This window comes from Xenopus laevis, chromosome 6S, assembly GCF_017654675.1.
Source record: "Xenopus laevis strain J_2021 chromosome 6S, Xenopus_laevis_v10.1, whole genome shotgun sequence".
NCBI lineage: Eukaryota > Metazoa > Chordata > Amphibia > Anura > Pipidae > Xenopus > Xenopus laevis.
This window is the reverse complement of record NC_054382.1, coordinates 5,985,669-6,005,022: the sequence shown is the minus strand read 5'-3', so window position 1 is coordinate 6,005,022 and position 19,354 is coordinate 5,985,669. Positions and strand designations below refer to the sequence as shown.

The 19,354-nt window shown below is 39.1% G+C and overlaps 1 protein-coding gene across 1 annotated transcript in view; it reads left to right on the top strand.

Annotated features, from left to right (window-relative positions):
• The window catches only part of LOC108719808 (vasoactive intestinal polypeptide receptor), a 118,582-nt gene extending 100,421 nt beyond the window's left edge, over positions 1-18,161 (top strand). The window contains exons 7-13 of the mRNA XM_018268981.2: positions 6,465-6,618; positions 8,402-8,462; positions 9,974-10,040; positions 11,658-11,749; positions 13,798-13,927; positions 15,298-15,339; positions 17,105-18,161. Of these exons, the coding sequence (XP_018124470.1) occupies positions 6,465-6,618; positions 8,402-8,462; positions 9,974-10,040; positions 11,658-11,749; positions 13,798-13,927; positions 15,298-15,339; positions 17,105-17,296 (738 nt within the window). The 3' untranslated portion in view covers positions 17,297-18,161. The remainder of the gene's footprint in view (positions 1-6,464; positions 6,619-8,401; positions 8,463-9,973; positions 10,041-11,657; positions 11,750-13,797; positions 13,928-15,297; positions 15,340-17,104) is intronic.
• The last annotated feature ends 1,193 nt before the right edge of the window (positions 18,162-19,354 follow it).

Genomic DNA, 19,354 nt, shown 5'->3' with positions numbered 1-19,354 from the left:
GTGGCAGATGACTGGGAATGGGAACAGGTGGTCAAGGTGGAAGGCGGAGTGGAGGGTGGTTCAGACGGGTCAAGGAGAGCAGAGGTAGAGCAGTAAGATGCTGGACCAGAAGGAGTGTGGCTTTTAGTTTGCCTGTTGCCTTTGAGGTGTTGCTCCCAAAGTGCTTTGTGCTTGCCGCTCATGTGCCTTCGCATAGAAGTTGTACCTATGTGGCTGTTGGGCTTACCAAGGCTCAGTTTCTGACTGCACTCATTGCAAATTACAATGCTTTTGTCAGAGGCACACACATTAAAAAAATCCCACACTGCTGACTTTTTGGAAGTGTGCGATCTGGCGGTAACAGTAGAAGTTGGCGGAGTTGGCGGTATTGGCGGCAATGGCGGGTGCGTTGGCCGGCTGAACACAGGTGCCGATACATGTTGTTGCCCTGCTGATCCCTGCGGGCTGTCCTCCCTGCTTCTTCTAAGTCTTATTCTCCTACTGCCTCTCTGACTCTCCGTCTCTCCATCTGAACTACCCTCCTCTTGCTCTCTTCTACTAGGCACCCACAAAACATCAATCTCCTCATCATCATTCTCCTCAGATGCATCAATTTCTTCTGACACATCACAGAAGGAAGCAGCAGCGGGGACCTCCTCCTCATCACTCATTATGTCCATCTCTATCGTGTTCTCTGCCAGAATTAAATCTGGTGTAAGGTCCTCATCTCCTTCATCTTCTTCTGGCAATAATGGTTGCGCATTACTCAGTTCAAGAAACTCATTGGAAAATAACTCCTCTGACCCCAGTGAAGAAGGGGCACCGGTGGTGGAGGAAGTGTTACGTGGGGTGGCCATAGCAGTGGAGGATGAGGAGGATGTTGTGGTAAAGTTAGAAACGGTAGAGGATGGGGTGTGCTGTGTAAGCCAGTCAACTACCTCTTCAGCATTTTGGGAGTTCAGGGTCATTGGCTTTTTAAAACTGGGAAATTTGCTAGGGCCACAGGATTGCATAGCAGCACGGCCCCTAGCACGGCCTCTGCGTGGCGGCCTGCCTTTGCCTGGCATTATTTTTAAAAAAACAACAACAACAACAAAAACTCAGTTGGTTTTTCTGGAAACGATAATACACACAGCTAGATGGCGGGTTGAAGAAAACACTGTGCAAATAATGCCTACAAAGTCAACGTATACACTACTACAGCGGTGGATACGGATTACGTAAAATATATGAATGCTGCTTGAAAAAAAGTAACTCAAGTGGTTTTTCTAGAGACGATAATATTATCAATATTTAGACAAAATGTGAACAAGGTCACACAGCTCGATGGCGGGTTGAAGAAAACAGTGTGCAAATAATGCCTACAAGGTCAACGTATACACTACTACAGCGGTGGATACGGATTACGTAAAATATATGAATGCTGCTTGAAAAAAAGTAACTCAAGTGGTTTTTCTAGAGACGATAATATTATCAATATTTAGACAAAATGTGAACAAGCTCACACAGCTCGATGGCGGGTTGAAGAAAACAGTGTGCAAATAATGCCTACAAGGTCAACGTATACACTACTACAGCGGTGGATACGGATTACGTAAAATATATGAATGCTGCTTGAAAAAAAGTAACTCAAGTGGTTTTTCTAGAGACGATAATATTATCAATATTTAGACAAAATGTGAACAAGCTCACACAGCTCGATGGCGGGTTGAAGAAAACACTGTGCAAATAATGCCTACAAGGTCAACGTATACACTACTACAGCGGTGGATACGGATTACGTAAAATATATGAATGCTGCTTGAAAAAAAGTAACTCAAGTGGTTTTTCTAGAGACGATAATATTATCAATATTTAGACAAAATGTGAACAAGCTCACACAGCTCGATGGCGGGTTGAAGAAAACAGTGTGCAAATAATGCCTACAAGGTCAACGTATACACTACTACAGCGGTGGATACGGATTACGTAAAATATATGAATGCTGCTTGAAAAAAAGTAACTCAAGTGGTTTTTCTAGAGACGATAATATTATCAATATTTAGACAAAATGTGAACAAGCTCACACAGCTCGATGGCGGGTTGAAGAAAACAGTGTGCAAATAATGCCTACAAGGTCAACGTATACACTACTACAGCGGTGGATACGGATTACGTAAAATATATGAATGCTGCTTGAAAAAAAGTAACTCAAGTGGTTTTTCTAGAGACGATAATATTATCAATATTTAGACAAAATGTGAACAAGCTCACACAGCTCGATGGCGGGTTGAAGAAAACACTGTGCAAATAATGCCTACAAGGCCAACGTATACACTACTACAGCGGTGGATACGGATTACGTAAAATATATGAATGCTGCTTGAAAAAAGTGACTCCGGTGTTTTTTCTGGAGACGGTAATATTATGGATATTTAGACAGAATGGGAACAAGGTCACACAGCTCGATGGCGGGTTGAAGAAAACAGTGTGCAAATAATGCCTACAAGGCCAACGTATACACTACTACAGCGGTGGATACGGATTACGTAAAATATATGAATGCTGCTTGAAAAAAGTGACTCCGGTGTTTTTTCTGGAGACGGTAATATTATGGATATTTAGACAGAATGGGAACAAGGTCACACAGCTCGATGGCGGGTTGAAGAAAACAGTGTGCAAATAATGCCTACAAGGCCAACGTATACACTACTACAGCGGTGGATACGGATTACGTAAAATATATGAATGCTGCTTGAAAAAAGTGACTCCGGTGTTTTTTCTGGAGACGGTAATATTATGGATATTTAGACAGAATGGGAACAAGGTCACACAGCTCGATGGCGGGTTGAAGAAAACAGTGTGCAAATAATGCCTACAAGGCCAACGTATACACTACTACAGCGGTGGATACGGATTACGTAAAATATATGAATGCTGCTTGAAAAAAGTGACTCCGGTGTTTTTTCTGGAGACGGTAATATTATGGATATTTAGACAGAATGGGAACAAGGTCACACAGCTCGATGGCGGGTTGAAGAAAACAGTGTGCAAATAATGCCTACAAGGCCAACGTATACACTACTACAGCGGTGGATACGGATTACGTAAAATATATTATGGCTGCTTGAAAAAAGTGACTCCGGTGTTTTTTCTGGAGACGGTAATATTATGGATATTTAGACAGAATGGGAACAAGGTCACACAGCTCGATGGCGGGTTGAAGAAAACAGTGTGCAAATAATGCCTACAAGGCCAACGTATACACTACTACAGCGGTGGATACGGATTACGTAAAATATATGAATGCTGCTTGAAAAAAGTGACTCCGGTGTTTTTTCTGGAGACGGTAATATTATGGATATTTAGACAGAATGGGAACAAGGTCACACAGCTCGATGGCGGGTTGAAGAAAACAGTGTGCAAATAATGCCTACAAGGCCAACGTATACACTACTACAGCGGTGGATACGGATTACGTAAAATATATGAATGCTGCTTGAAAAAAGTGACTCCGGTGTTTTTTCTGGAGACGGTAATATTATGGATATTTAGACAGAATGGGAACAAGGTCACACAGCTCGATGGCGGGTTGAAGAAAACAGTGTGCAAATAATGCCTACAAGGCCAACGTATACACTACTACAGCGGTGGATACGGATTACGTAAAATATATGAATGCTGCTTGAAAAAAGTGACTCCGGTGTTTTTTCTGGAGACGGTAATATTATGGATATTTAGACAGAATGGGAACAAGGTCACACAGCTCGATGGCGGGTTGAAGAAAACAGTGTGCAAATAATGCCTACAAGGCCAACGTATACACTACTACAGCGGTGGATACGGATTACGTAAAATATATTATGGCTGCTTGAAAAAAGTGACTCCGGTGTTTTTTCTGGAGACGGTAATATTATGGATATTTAGACAGAATGTGAACAAGGTCACACAGCTCGATGGCGGGTTGAAGAAAACAGTGTGCAAATAATGCCTACAGGGCAAATAATGCCTAAAAGGTCAACTTATACACTACTACAGCGGTAGTAAAATAAAAAAAAGTAAAATAAAAAAAAATGAATATTAAAAAAAAAAATTAAAGTTGGTGCTGCTGAACTACTAGGAGCAGCAGATTAGCACACCAGTCCCACTCCCCAACACTGCTAGACTAATAGCACTGGGCTCTTATAGTAGTAGTAGTAGTAGTAGTAGTAAAACAACAAAAAAATAAATAAAAGCAGTCCTTACAAGGACTACTGTTATTGCAGCAGTCAGCAGATGAGATCAGAAGCAGGACAGCTGCCCACTGCAGCTACATACAGAGCACTGCAGTAGAAGGTAGATTACTAGCCAGCAAAGCTACCTAAGCTTAAATGTCCCTCAAACCCCTGCAGACTTCTGTCCCTCCAATAACAGAGCAGTATCAAAACGATTACTAGCCAGCAAACTTTCAACTGTCCCTGAAATCACTAACAGGCAGCAGCTCTCTCCCTACACTATCTCTTCAGCACACACAGGCAGAGTGAAAAAACGCTGCAGGGCTTCGGTTTTTATAGGGAAGGGGAGTGGTCCAGGGGAGAGCTTCCTGATTGGCTGCCATGTACCTGCTGGTCTGGGGTGAGAGGGCAAAAAAAAGCGCCAACAATGGCGAACCCAAAATGGCGAACGTCGCGCGACGTTCGCGAACTTCCGGCGAGCGCGAACACCCGATGTTCGCGCGAACAAGTTCGCCGGCGAACAGTTCGCGACATCTCTAAAAGGGAAGAGTCCGCTGATGTTTCTCTGGACAGTTCTAATCAGAGAAACAGGAAAAGACGTTCCTTTTCTCACTGACTTAATTTTCTACTGTGTTCAGTCGCTTCAAGTGAACAGTAGCTGGCTCTTATGTCTCAGATTCATTGCACCTGTTATCCAGAATATTCAGGACCTGGGGCTTTCCGGATAATGGATCTTCATACCTTAAGTCTACTAGAAAACATTAAATAAACCCAAGTCGAATGGGAGTGGGTACCCAACCCGGTGTAGGACTGTAGGGCAAGATGTAAAGGATGATAAAAATGGTGGTTTGTGTCTGTTTTTTTGCTCTTCTTTTCCTGTCGGTTCCCCTTTAATAACACACAATGATGGAGTGCTCAAACCTTATGCGTGAATCCCTTAGGATAGGGTGCTTAAGGAGTAATTAACCCAACCTGCCAGGGGTCAGGAAAATCATAAGCAAGATCCAATATACTGCAGCACACTGTCAGATGAAGCAGCTTTTCAGCAAGGTGATTTTATTGGCTCAAAACATATAAGTAGACGAAGAGTGCCAACACTTTGGGCCTCTCAGGCCTCCTGAATGGTCAAGTGGTTCGGTTGCATGCCTCCAGTCCCAAACGTTGTGAGTTTGATTCCCACCTGTGCTGAAAACTTTGCACCAAATTAGCTCACCTTGGTTGTGCTTCAAGTATACTAGATGGACCAATGGACGTCGCTGGAAAGGCTTGATAAAGGGTCCTGTGAAGCCCGAAACTTTGCCATTTTTTGTCTCACTGAAAAGCTACTTCATCTAACAGTGTGCTGCAGTATATTGGACCTTGCCTATGATTCCTCTTTAATAAACAGCTATTTTTCTCTGTAGCATCAGATGTGTAGTTATGAAATGAAAGATAAATAATACTATTCATTACATAATCGTTGTGGTGTCATAAAGACTATAATTAACAATTATTATGCATCCTTTGCTGCAGAGAACAGGCGCCATTGATACCAGCCATTTATCAAACCTGTACAAGGATATGGTCTTTTGTTCATCTTTATTCATACATCTTTATAAAGCAGCTGCTTTACATACATATAGACCTGCAGCCTAATGCGTCTAATGCTGGTGCTTTATATCAAATAACAAGCATATTATTCAGCCTATTGCAACCACTAATATCTATTCCTGACGGGAGTGGGGAGAGCAATAAAGGTGCTAAAGTTTAGAGGATGTCTAAAAGTTTCATTAAAAATGGATTTGTAGTGTGGGACTTTTCCTCCAATGAGCTTGCTTAAAGGAGAAGTATACCTTGTCATGGACTGTTTCTTTCTTGCTGACTTACTGATTGGGGTTTTTAATTGAATTCAGGATTCACATTCACTATATATGGGTGTTACGTCTAGCACATTAGTGCTTATTTATTGTGTTATCAATTCTGCTAATCCTGCTTTCAGGAGGGTTGGGGTTCCAGTGTTCTTGAACCAGCAGCCAATTGTAAATGGATTAGGTTTACATGGTCATTTCCTATTGGCTGTTACTCAAAGCCTTCATGAGTATCATGGCCAGTAAGTCTAATAACTGGAGAAGGGTACAGAGAAGTTGGGCCTTTGGCTATCAATATAATAATATGGTTCAGTGGTGGTATTGAGTTCTAGGTTAAATTCCAGCCAGGGCACTTTGCAATGTGTTTGTATAGTCCCCCTGATATTATTATCTCAGCTATAGGTTGTATATATTCCCCATGTAACTTGTGAATCATTTCTTTTAGGCTGGCTGCAAGGCTGCCATTGTCTTCTTCCAATACTGCATCATGGCCAACTTCTTCTGGCTGCTGGTGGAAGGCCTGTACCTACACACACTATTGGTCATCTCTTTCTTTTCAGAGAAGAAGTATTTTTGGTGGTACATTCTCATTGGCTGGGGTAAGTGCCAACAGTACCTCCTTATATAAGTAACCACTTGTGTTGGTGTCTTTTGCTGTTATATTACATTAGCATTTCTGGTTGACAATAAGGCCACACTTAGACCTGGGCACATCCCAATGTTTTTGAAACAATGCCAATGTCTGGTAAGCCTTACCTGTTTTTTTTGGAGGGGGCACAATATAAAACTGTCACTTTTAAATTGGGTCAGGTGAGGAGGCCTGAAAAACCCAGAACCTTGATAACGGCACAGTCCAATCACATGAGGGCTAATGGGAGCAATTAAACATTTTTAAAAGAAAAAGTAGACAACATTGTTATGGAAGAGGGGATACTGTAAAATTATGTGATCATAGAATCCCTTTTAAAAATATGTCATTCTTTGATTCGTCCTTAGACATAATATAAAGAGGAGCATGCGGCCATTGCTGGTGATTGTTAGAGTGTAGTGATGGGCGAATTTGCGAAAAATTCGCGAAACGGCACCGGCGTCTCGTTTTTGACGGCGGAGCCCGTTTTTTTGCTGGCGCCATTTCGCGGGCGTTTCGCGAATTTATTCGCTGGCGGCAAATCATGCAAATTCGCTGTGAATTCGCGCCTGGCGAATAAATTCGCCCATCACTATTAGAGTGCATACTCCAATGGCGATTGTTAGAGTACATATTCCAATGGCCTGCGTCTGTATAAAAACAGATGGGAGCTTTCAGGAAATATTAATTAACGTTAACCTCGCAAGCCTAGAATCCTTCATTATGTCCAGGACTGATTGCTTCAATTTAATTATATATTTTTTTTATCTAATTAAAATATCTACTAATGATCTGATTAAACAACAGAAGATTCTTGGGGGTCTATCCTTGGACAAGTCACCCAATGTGTATTCTAGGTATGGATGTGGCTGTGCCTTGGGTAACGCTCTATGTAAAACTAGTACATTAAAGGATCATTATATTAACAAAATAAAGGAGTGGAATTCCATAGTCTAAAGGAGCAGCTTGGCTGACAATAAAAAAGGTCATCAAAAGCATAGAAGGAGACACAATCATAACTCAGGCACACTTTATAATAGGGCCATAGTTCTACCCATAGAGTTTTACCCATCTAACATAAACATATTTACACAAAGACAATTCACTTAAGACTCCCTATCACCCTCCATCCACAATTGGCCACATACACCTCCCTAATATTCCCAAATCATTTCTGACCACAGCCCCACATTCAGCCAGGCAATACAGGTATGGGATCTGTTATCCGGAGACCCCTTATCCAGAAAGCTCAGAATTAAGGCGATCTTCCATATTAACAGGCATAACCAGTTACAGGTATGGGATCTGTTATCTGGAAACCTGTTATACAGAAAGCTCCAAATAACGGAAAGGCTGTTTTATCCAAATAATCCAAATTTTTTCTGTGTAATAATAAAACAGTCGCTTGTACTTGATCCCAACTAAGATATAATTAATCCTTATTGGAAGCAGAACCAGTCTATTGGGTTTATTTAATGTTTACAAGCTGTTCTAGTAGACTTTAGGTATAAAGATCCAAATTATGGAAAGATCCGTTATCTGGAAAGTCCCAGGTCCTGAGCATTCTGGAAAACAGGTCCCATACTGGTATTAATGTCTGGTAGGTCCAGGTTCTTTTCAGCTATGATATTTGGAACACAAGTGTGCTTGTGGGGTTGTCCCTAGACGAGTTACTGTTGTTTGGTGTTATCCATATTTGTGATGCACCATCAGATTTTAACCGAATTGCCTAACGCCCTACTCTCCAACAACAGGTGCGCCTACAGTATTTATCACCGCCTGGACTGTTACCAGGATCCATTTTGATGATTCTGGGTAAGAAATTAAGCAATATTTTTTTTTTAATTAAAAATGAATAGTAAATATTTTACTCGAATGTCCCTCATACCGGCTAGGTGTGTGGGTTTTTTTGCACTCCATACCTTTGCAGTTTGGCTCATAAAATTCTTAATATGTTTTTGTGTGATCCTATTGCGCTTTGAGTTGACCACTTACCTTAAATCCTCCTGGCCAATATCGCACTATTATTTAAGGGGATGGGGTGGGATTTTCCTGGATTTTTTTTTTTAGACCAGAAGAAATGACAGTAGTTTGATTATTGCCAATGTTAGGTAGATAAAAAAAACTTTTTTGAAAGATGAGAGACTTATTTATCTATATTATTAGGTGACTTAAAGGAGAAGGAAAGTCGTTTCTCACTTGGGGGTGCCAAAAGTATTGACTTACCTGAAATCCCGGCCATTTCTCCTATCAGCAGAAAACTGCACTGGCCCAGGGTTATACCAGTGAGCACCACGGAGCGATCCTCTTCCAGGTTCTTCTTTCTTCTCGCGGCTGCACATATGCATTAGAGTGAAAAGCCAATCTTTAACTAAAAAGTCGGCTTTTTCATTTCTGCACCCGGAAATTTGAAAAAAGAAGAAGCTGGGAGAGAAGCGATCCGTGGTGTTCGCTGGAATAACCCCAGGTCGGTGCAGTTTTCTGCTGATAGGAGCACCGGCCCAGGCTTTCAGATAATTAAACATTTGGCACCACCAAGTGTGAAACGACTTTCCTTCTACTTTAATTTTATATATAGATTTATAATATGTCCAAATGGCACTCACATGACACTGCAACATACAGTCAATTTGAATTTTTAATCAAAATCCCAGAACTCAATTCTGTATATTAAACTACATTGGGATTCTTGTATGGCAAAGCACCTAAGCTCATTTAACCTTCAGCATGCTTTAGAGCAGGATTCCGAACCTTTTTTACCCATGAGCAACATCGAGAAGTGAAAGGAGTTGGAGAGCAAAGCTAGCATGATATCGCAAATGTGGATTGTCAACCTACATTAAGGCTCTGTTTGGCCTCCAAGCCTTAAATTAAAAAAAAAATATCTGCTTTGAGGCCACTGAGAGCAACATCCAAGGGGTTGGAAAGCAACATGTTGCTCATGAGCTACTGGTTGGGGAATCACTGCTTTAGAGTAATGCAGGTGAGATGCCATGATGCTTATTCTGATTGGCTGGAGTGAATGACAGCAAACCAATGACTCTTTTGTCAGACATATACTAAATGAGGTCAGATGTATAAAATACATTGATGGAAAGAAATGGTACAGGACATTTGCCACATTTCTTATGCTTCCCTAGTGCCCACCTAATATAACAATGGTTGATCTATCTGCCTAAATAACAACATTTGATTTATGTGCCTAAAATAGCGACGTCTACTATATGTGCCGTACAACTTTCCATTCCTCCCGTTTTCCTCACCCTTCATATTTTACACATTCTGGAATTGTTTGATATCAAAAGAAACATATGATCTGTTCACAGGTGTTGGGACTCAATTGACTCCCCTTTCTGGTGGATCATCAGAGCTCCTATTTTGATTTCCATATCGGTAAAGTATCTCCTTTCTACTGATTGAATATCTGATATTATAAGGTACAAAAGAGCAGGACAGATTTGGGTTGCCCCTTAGGGTGCCATCTGGTGCCATGTACACGTAATAACTTTAAAGTCAGTTCATCCAGGGTTGGTCGCCAAAAGGTGTCTAGACAGAGGGACATTCTTAACCTTTGTTGCTCTGCCATGCTACTGATCACTGCCTATTTAAGTCACAAGACACCAACTTTGCTAGGGCTTCTTCTATTAAGGAACGCCACCCAAAGAAATTCTAATTTGATTTTAATGTGTTATGGGGTGTAAGAGCCAAACATCCATCAAACACCTGTACACAATCTGTTTCCATGTGTTGAAGCTCAACAATTGCAGTTTAATGGGGATGTGTAGGGAGTCTAACAGAATTCTTCAAAAGAAGTTACTTTGATACATATATGGTACCACATCTTTGTGGAAGTCATTATATCTCTTTTAAAATACCTGTGAATCATCCCATATAAAACCACCAAAGTGTAAGCGTTTTGTTCCTGCTGATTCGGTGTTAGCTTTTGACACAAAGGGTTTTTTGTTATTAAAGTCCAGATGCCAATATCTTGAATAAAATTGAGTTTTTTTGACTATAAGATCCAAATTATTAATGAAAAAAGTAATTTATTATGCCGTTAGAATGGAAAAAGTCTGAATCTGAAAATCCGGCATCTCAGACTTGCCAAAGTTGTATATAAGTCAATGGGAGAAGTCTCGGAGATATCCAGATCTGCAATGGGTTTCATGCAAAAATCCAAAGATTTTGTGGTTTAAGGACGAAAATCCGAAAAAATCTAATTTTTCAGGTGGAAAATCCAAAAAAATTTATAGGATTCGAATTTTCAGATGATTTTTACAATTTTTTTTCCTTAACTGATATGTTTTAAAGGGAAATAACCCTTGCGAATTTGGTTGGATTTTATTTCAGAAACTAATGAGATAAATTCGGATTTTGATAAATAATAATAATGTGATTTCTCATTATTTCTGGGGGTTTGAGGGAGGACGGGGGAATAAATTTGTATGTATTAGACTTTGAGGGTTTTATTGAACTAATAGTATGTTAAGTAGCATTTTAAAGGGTCACTATAAAATGACTTTTTTTCAACATAATTTTGCTCAATTCAATGGAATATCAACAGCATTGTGTTTGCACTAAAGCTTATAGTGGCCCTTTAAACAGATATCATTTTAGAATAACATTGCATTTTGTCTGGCGGATGATATGTGATATCACACACAGTTAGATATACTGCGGCTGTCCCTGTGTAACAGTTCTTGACAGAGCCGAACTCGCCTGTCCGTGGTCGTCGTGCACAGCTGCGTTCTATGGGTTTGACATCATCATACTTGGGATGTATAACACAAAGTCCCAAGCAAGCTGATGTTAGGCCCAAGATGGCTGCCATCCTGTCTCGCTAAACTAAACGTGAGTTAAGGTCAACGGGCAGGAGACCCAAGAGGGTAAATGACAGGTTTGGTTTGCTCTCTAATTTCTAATTTGTGTTTCACTGGAAGACTTTGTTTTTGCATTACATTTCCCCACATTTTAGTGAATTTTAGTTTTTGTATTTTAATTCTCTTCCAGGTAAATTTTATTTTTTTCATCTGCATCATAAGGATCTTAGTACAGAAGCTGCACTCCCCCGATGTTGGAAGGAATGAGAACAGCCAGTATACGTAAGTGTCCTATCCGCCCACCGATTAGTCTAGAGGCCTTTTAGCCTCCTTTAACTTCCTGTTGCTAGTGTAGCATCATATAATGACATCACCAACATGACATCATAGATTTGGCATCTCTGAGTTTGTAGGTGTATCTAAGCCATTGGGTATGGGGGACAGGGGTGTAATATAGTTGAATTATGCCTGAATGACATTGCACAAAGTGTATTCATCTTAAATAAAACCAATATATCATAATCTGCATTTCTAATGTGTTTGTAAATAACATGGCTGATTGTTTTGATGGACTCTGTGGCACTGTTACACCTGTTTAGGCCTAGGGCTTAAAGGGATAATAAAAGAGTAAATACAAATTATTTCTATAGTATGACATGCAATTTATTTTTGCCTAGAAAAGTATTTTTACTGTATTTTTTCTTTAAATCAGACGTGCAAAAGTCACGTTTTGTTTTATGTTGTATTTGCTCTGTTCTGTTCCACCATATTTTATTTTTTAAACTCCCGTCCAATTAGTTGAATGTATATTATGTATGTTTAGCTATATCTATCTGTATATCTATAATTTTTGCAATACATTTAGCAATTTTAAAAAGTCTTCCTTCTGGCTCTCTGTCGGAGTCAATGGCTCTTCCACAATCCTCTTGGAAACAATTCAATAAGTCAAACTCTTCAATGGGAAGTGAAACCATTTTATTTCAGAGTTTCCACCAGTGAAAGGTTAATTGACATTCTAGGTGGTTTTGTCCTCTCCAGGTTATCACTTTGTATTTGGTTTCTATAAAAACACATTAAGAACGGGGATGTAGCCATTAACTTCAGCCTGTCTCCATTCTGAATGTGTGTGATTCGGTATAAATGATGTAATTTGTCTTCCTCTGCCCTGGATGAAAGGTATATTCTATTTACCCTCGCTGAACAGGTCACCTTTAATCAGCATCAGCACACAGAAGGGCAGCATTGTAAATGGCTAAGAATTCTTCCCTTAAGAAGTGTATGAAAAGAGAAGTCTTGTGTGTTAAAGGAGAACTGCCCCTAAATCTGTACAAAACCCTACCCAATAATGGCTATCAATATCAGGAGGGAGATACTGAGGGGTTAACATGTCAATGAGGTCCTCTTTGCATTTGTCAAAGAAGTATAAAGAGGCTTCACTCTGCATCTTGGCCCGGATTAAAAATACATCTTGGACTATGGAGGTATCATTCTTAGTAAGATGCATCATGTTGAGTCCAATTCTAAAAGCACAAGTCCTGCCACCTTAATACAAAAAAGAGGACATGTGGAGGCTTCATTGACCTTTGCATGTTGGCCCTGTCCTAGTTAATGGCATGAACATGAAACATGAAAGACATCTATGACCATCAGCTGACAGGTCCAAGGTTCAGGTTACAAGTTAGAGATTCCTAAACTCTGGACCTGGTCTCTGAGCCTTGGCTAGGGAGGACCAGCCTGAAGGCCACTTAAAGACTTGTTTGGGTTGAATGCCCTTTTCTATTCTAGATACTAGAAGGCCGACCATCAGAACAAGATGTCCTATATGTTCTTAGGGCTATGTCTTGGGGGTAATATAACAATGTTTTCATAGTTTTTTAACCTGGTTGCAAGCTAAGAGGAGCCCTGGTGAAATTGTGGGCTTCAAAGGGGGGTCTTGAACTAAATTAGTCTGAAGAGCATCATTCTAAGATCTAAGATATCTGGGACTAAACTGATAACAAGCACAAAATATTTAACATTATTTAATATCCAACTGTGTACTTTACTGGGTTCATATAAAGCTTTTACAGTGCCTTGACTCATCCTAAACCTGTGAATCATAAATAAATTGCCCAGATTATCCCCATTGCACCAAAACTGGTATTGTTGCTAGAGAAGCTAAACACAAATAACCTGCTCTTTGTAAAAAGACAGAAAATAAGAGGAATCATTTATGAGGTTATGTTGTTTAATTGCTATAACTGCTAAAAATGCATCCAGGACCCAGCACTATTTAACATTGAACATGGAAACATTCTGTTAACGTGAAATGTTCATTCTTTTCCCAACAGGAGACTGGCCAAATCCACCCTTCTGCTCATCCCTTTGTTCGGAGTTCATTATATCATGTTTGCATTCTTTCCCGATAACTTTAAAATGGAGATCAAGTTGATTTTTGAACTAGTCCTCGGATCATTCCAGGTACAAACTTTCTATGTAACAAATAGCAGCGCTCTCTCAATCTTTTTGGCCAAGTCAGTCCTACATTATATAGGGGGTGGTGGTATAGGGGTTTCTATCAACGAGAACCATAAGTAACAAAACACGTTAGTGGGCATCAAGTGCAGACAATATTTTTCAGGCGTTGTTGGCTTGACTGTAGGAGAGCTCACTTCTGCAACAACGCTTTAATGGTACCTGTAGTCACTAATACATGATATGGATTAAGGCGTGTGGATACCTAAACATCTCCTTTAAAAGCTAAAGGGATTAATAGGAAGATGCTACCCCTTTGCTGCTTAAACAGCCCCAACACTTCTGAGAAGGTTCAACAAGATGTTGAATATTGTTGGTGGGAATTTTTCTTTTCATACTGGGATCAAGCCTGGCCTGTTCCAATTCATTCAACGGGTGTTCAGTTGGGTGAAGGTAAAGGGTCTCCCCTATCTACAAACCCATCCTGTATGGTCTTTGCTCTGTGCATAATCTTATTATCCTGAAACATGAAAGAGACTTCCCTAAACTTTTATACAATTGAAAACTGAAAATGCTTTTGCTAAGCAAAACTTTACAGCTCCTTTAATAATATCTGGTAAGCACCCATGGGTCTGCTTAGAGCTCAACAATGACAGGTTGGACTTACCTGGTTTGTTTGTTTACAAGTAACATTTCTTACAATGTTTAGCATCACCAACTTTACTTTGCATAAAATGAATCCAAACAACTGTTTCCTTCAATGTTTTAATGAAAATCCTGCCTTGAGCTGATCATTTTCCCCAGTAACATCCAAAGTAGTTGAGCACTGTGCCTTCAATGTGACCTCAAGTCAGTACAGGCCCATGATGTCTTTTAATGATTAAAGATTTCTGTTAACGGGAGAGACCTCCATTTAATTACAGCAAGTGCTATCTGCTCTTCTATCTGCAGTAGCCTCTGAATGCCCTCATGCTATCTACTCCAGAGAGTTTCTCAGGTCTGTTGGAAAGCCAAAGGCTTGTGGCAGCTCTCACAGTTTAAAGAAACAATGCCTTCATATATAAACTGAGATTATCTTCACCCAGGCAGTTCTAATTATTGCTGGGCAGTCTTCAGTTCTAAATATATCCAGTGACAAATGACATTGAATTACACATTTTAAAACCCCATTGAAGTTGTTCACTCTGAGCTGCTAACATCTCAATTACTCTTCTAATTAATAATTTTAAATTTGATTTTGGACCCTTGTGGGCTGAATGTCATTGTTATCAGGTTCTTAATTGGACCACAGGGTGGACTGATTTTAATGAAAAAATAAATATCTAAAATTATATTGCTACGTTGAGACTTATCCATGATTTTCCCCCTCTTTTCAGGGTTTTGTTGTGGCTATCCTCTACTGTTTCCTTAATGGAGAGGTAAGGTCCAGAAGCAATTAAACTGGTTATCATTTAGAAACTGTAAGAGCTTTATGTTGGCGAGTTATTAGTTATTAGTGATGATGAGTGAAAAATTCACGAAAAGGCCAATAATTTGTCGTAACCATTGAAGTCAAATGTTTTTGTCTTGGGACATTTTTATCCAAATGCATTAAATTCAATGGACATTTTTTCCACTCCAAATGCATTAAAGTCACTGGGCATTTTTTTCTTGTGGTGACTTTTTCTTTGTCTTGTGACTTTTTTGTTGTCGCAAATTTCACTGTGAATCGACGCCTGGCGAAAAAATTGCTAGGGATGCACCAAATCCACTATTTTGGATTCGGCCGAACCCCTGAATCCTCCGTGAAAGATTCGGCCGAATACCGAACCGAATCCGAACCCTAATTTGCATATGTTAATTAGGGGTGGGAAGGGGAAAACATTTTTTACTTCCTTGTTTTCTGACAAAAAGTTGCGCATTTTCCCTCCCAGCCCCTAATTTGCATATGCAAATTAGAATTCGGATTCGATTCAGCCGGGCAGAAGGATTCGGCCGAATCCGAATCCTGCTGAAAAAGGCCGAATCCTGGCCGAATCCCGAACCGAATCCTGGATTCGGTGCATCCCTAAAAATTGCTCATCGCTGCTAGTTTTGAATATCTTGTTGAGCAAAACAAAGTGGCTCATGTCTAGTTTGGAGGATGCAATAAAACTGTATAGTTAATACCATGTCCTGTAACCAATAGCAACCAATCAGATGTCTCCATTAAAACACTAAACCAGTGAATGCCTAAGCAATTTGTACCTGTTATTAAACTATCCCCACTCAAATGTTATTGATTGTGAAATGCAGTTTCTTTTGAGTGTATGGAGGAAGTAGTGGGTCCAAATGATCAAACATCATCAGGATTTCTGAAAGTTGTGAGATGCCATGGAATAGCAAGCACCTTTCCAGTAAATATCAGTTTAATATCAGCAGTTAATATTCTAAATTCCTATTCCAAAGCTGATCCAAGCTTTTCTTGTGATTTGGATTCCATTTAGTCTGACTTTATGTGGAATGTTTTCTGATCACTGTGAAGACTTTGCAACGATTAGTCCTTACTTAAAGGATAAGTAAACCTTGAAAATAAGTGAATGTACAATTGATGAGGGGGCTATTCTAAGCACTTTTGCAATGTACATTTATTATTTATTTATTTTTAATTCCAAGATATTAAAGTATACATGTACTGTTAATATGAATGATTTTTTTACAACAGCGCCACCTGCTGGTCAGTTTCCCACCAGTCTGACCAGCAAGTAGTCAAGGAAGAAATTGTCAGGAGAAAGAAAGAGGCTGCTCTGATGTTCTTCTGCTTAGGAAAACAATTAGAAACCTTTCTCAAATCTTTCCTAAGCAGAAGAACATCAGCCTCTTTCTTTCTCCTGACAACTTCTTCCTTGACTACTTGGTGGTCAGACTGGTGGGAAAATGACCAGCAGGTGGCGCTGTTGTAACAAAATTCATTCCTATTAACAGTACATGTATCCCTTAATATCTTGGAATTAAAAATAAATAAATAATAAATGTACATTGCAAAAGTGCTTAGCATAGCCCCCTTGTCAATTTTACATTCATTTATTTTAAAGGTTTACTCATCCTTTACAAAGCAAGGCTGTCATTATGTTTATACCCCCTTTTTTTTTTTTTTTTTTTACAAAACATGGAGAATGTTGTATAATGTCCAGTACTGACCTTACATTTGTTTCCACAACATAGGTTCAAGGGGAACTGAAACGGAAATGGAGAAGGTGGCATCTGGAAAGGTTTTTGGGATCAGATATGAAATACCATCACCCATCTTTGGGTAGCAATGGAACTAACTTCAGTACACAAATTTCTATGTTGACGAAATGCAGTCCAAAAACCAGAAGGTGTTCCAGCTTTCAAGCAGAATTTTCTTTAGTCTGATGTCTAATACCGATATAGAACTATAGGACCAGACATTTTATCAGTGAGGGCATCATCATCATAATTTAGAGAATGACTCTGCTCCATTGGAGGTCTGAACAGATTTGATCTGGAATTGCACTTTAATACATTGCAGTCCAAAAACCAGAAGGTGTTCCAGCTTTCAAGCTGAATTTTCTTTAGTCTGATGTCTAATACCAATATAGAACTATAGTACCAGAGATTTTATCAGTGAGGGCATCATCATCATATTTTGGAGAATGACTCTGCTCCATTGGAGGTCTGAACAGATTCTATCTGGAATTGCACTTTAATAGGTTGCAGGACCATTGGAATGTCTATAAGCTTTGAGTCGTCTGTGACTGGCAGGACCATTAATATTTTGTTAAATACATCGCAAAAGACAGAAGACTTCAATGGCTTGGCTTCATACTGGAAGGTCTTTTAATAGTTGTTCAGACAAGATGGTCTCATTTAAGATGAAAAAAAAAACTTTTTACTGAGCCTAAAAAATATATATTTTATTTAGTTTAAAAAAACTTGCAAAAATGTGCGGCTGAAGTGCTAGAAGAATTGGCTCCCGATGCCAATACCATATAAGCTAAACTGAGCTGAACTTACAGTAATGACCACCATGTGAGTGGGCAGAGACATGTACAATATGTTTTAAATACTAGGTGATATAAATGATAAATATGCAGGCATTAAGTTAAAATCTATGTGCCAACCTCCATCAATGTGCCAAACTCCATCAGTGTGCCAACCTTTCCAGGGGTTGAATCCCTTTTCCACAGTTTTTTTTATGGAGTTTAATTTGGGAGATTTAATATACAGGTATGGGACTTGTTATCCAGAATGTGCGGGACCTGGGATCTTTCCATAATTTGGATCTTTACAAATTAAGGGGGTTATTTTAAGTCCGAATGCAAAAAAACTCAAAAAATTTTAGTTTTTTCTTCTATAAAATCAGAATTTTTAGTGGAAAAAAAACTTGAATTTTTCGGGATTTATTATACCCCAAGGATGGAAAAAGTCTGATTCCGAAATCCTCCATCTCAAACCTGCCAAGGTTGTATATAAGTCAATGCGAGAGGTCCCAATCCTATTTGGTCTGCGATGGATTTAGCCTGAAAACTGACTATTTAGGGCTTTTTTTATGGCAACAATTTTTGGGAAAAAGACAGAAAAAATCAAACAATTCAAGAAAAAAAACAGAAAAATGCTGCGATTCGGATTTTCACTCGATTTGTCTCTGATCCAATCGTGTTTTTTTAATAATAAATATGGTCCAATTGTGGATTCTAGTTTGGTCAGACTTTTTTTTCATAAATAAGGCCCTTAGTCTACTAAAATTATGGCATAAGTTTAGTAAAACATTAAATGAACCCAATAGGCTGTTTATGCTTCCAATAAGGATTAATTATATCTTAGTTTGTGTCAAGTACAAGGTTCTGTTTTATTATTACAGAGAAATAGGAAATCATTTAAAGCATTTGGATTATTTGGATAAAATGGAGCCTATGGGAGACTGCATTTCTGGATAACAGGTTTCTGGATAACAAATCCCTTACCTATATGACCTTATACAGAAAAAACTTTAAGTGTGTGCTAAGTGGGTTATTATCATAAAAAATTTAAAAGTGTTTGAGGGTGAAATCATTATGTTATGAAAAGTTTATTTACTGGTAATCATTATCTACTGACTTCCTGCCCAAAATCAACAAACCGCTATAAATATTTTTTTAATTAAAATGTTTTTGTATTTGATTGAAGAAAACTGACCATTACAGAATTAAGGAACATATTTATAAACTGTTTGGAAGCTTGACCAACCTGGCAACTTCAATTTTGAAGGTAATGAATTACTCCATAGGTGGAAAAAAAAGATGGAGGCTTAGACTCCCCAAAAATACACCCACTGCTATATATATTCATGCACAATGATACATTCTTCATTGAAAAGCCTTGTACTGGTAGTCTCCCCAAACAAAAATATCACCCTCTTCCCTTGAATTAATTGTGGACAATTCTTTTTAACCACAATGATAAAGAACATCA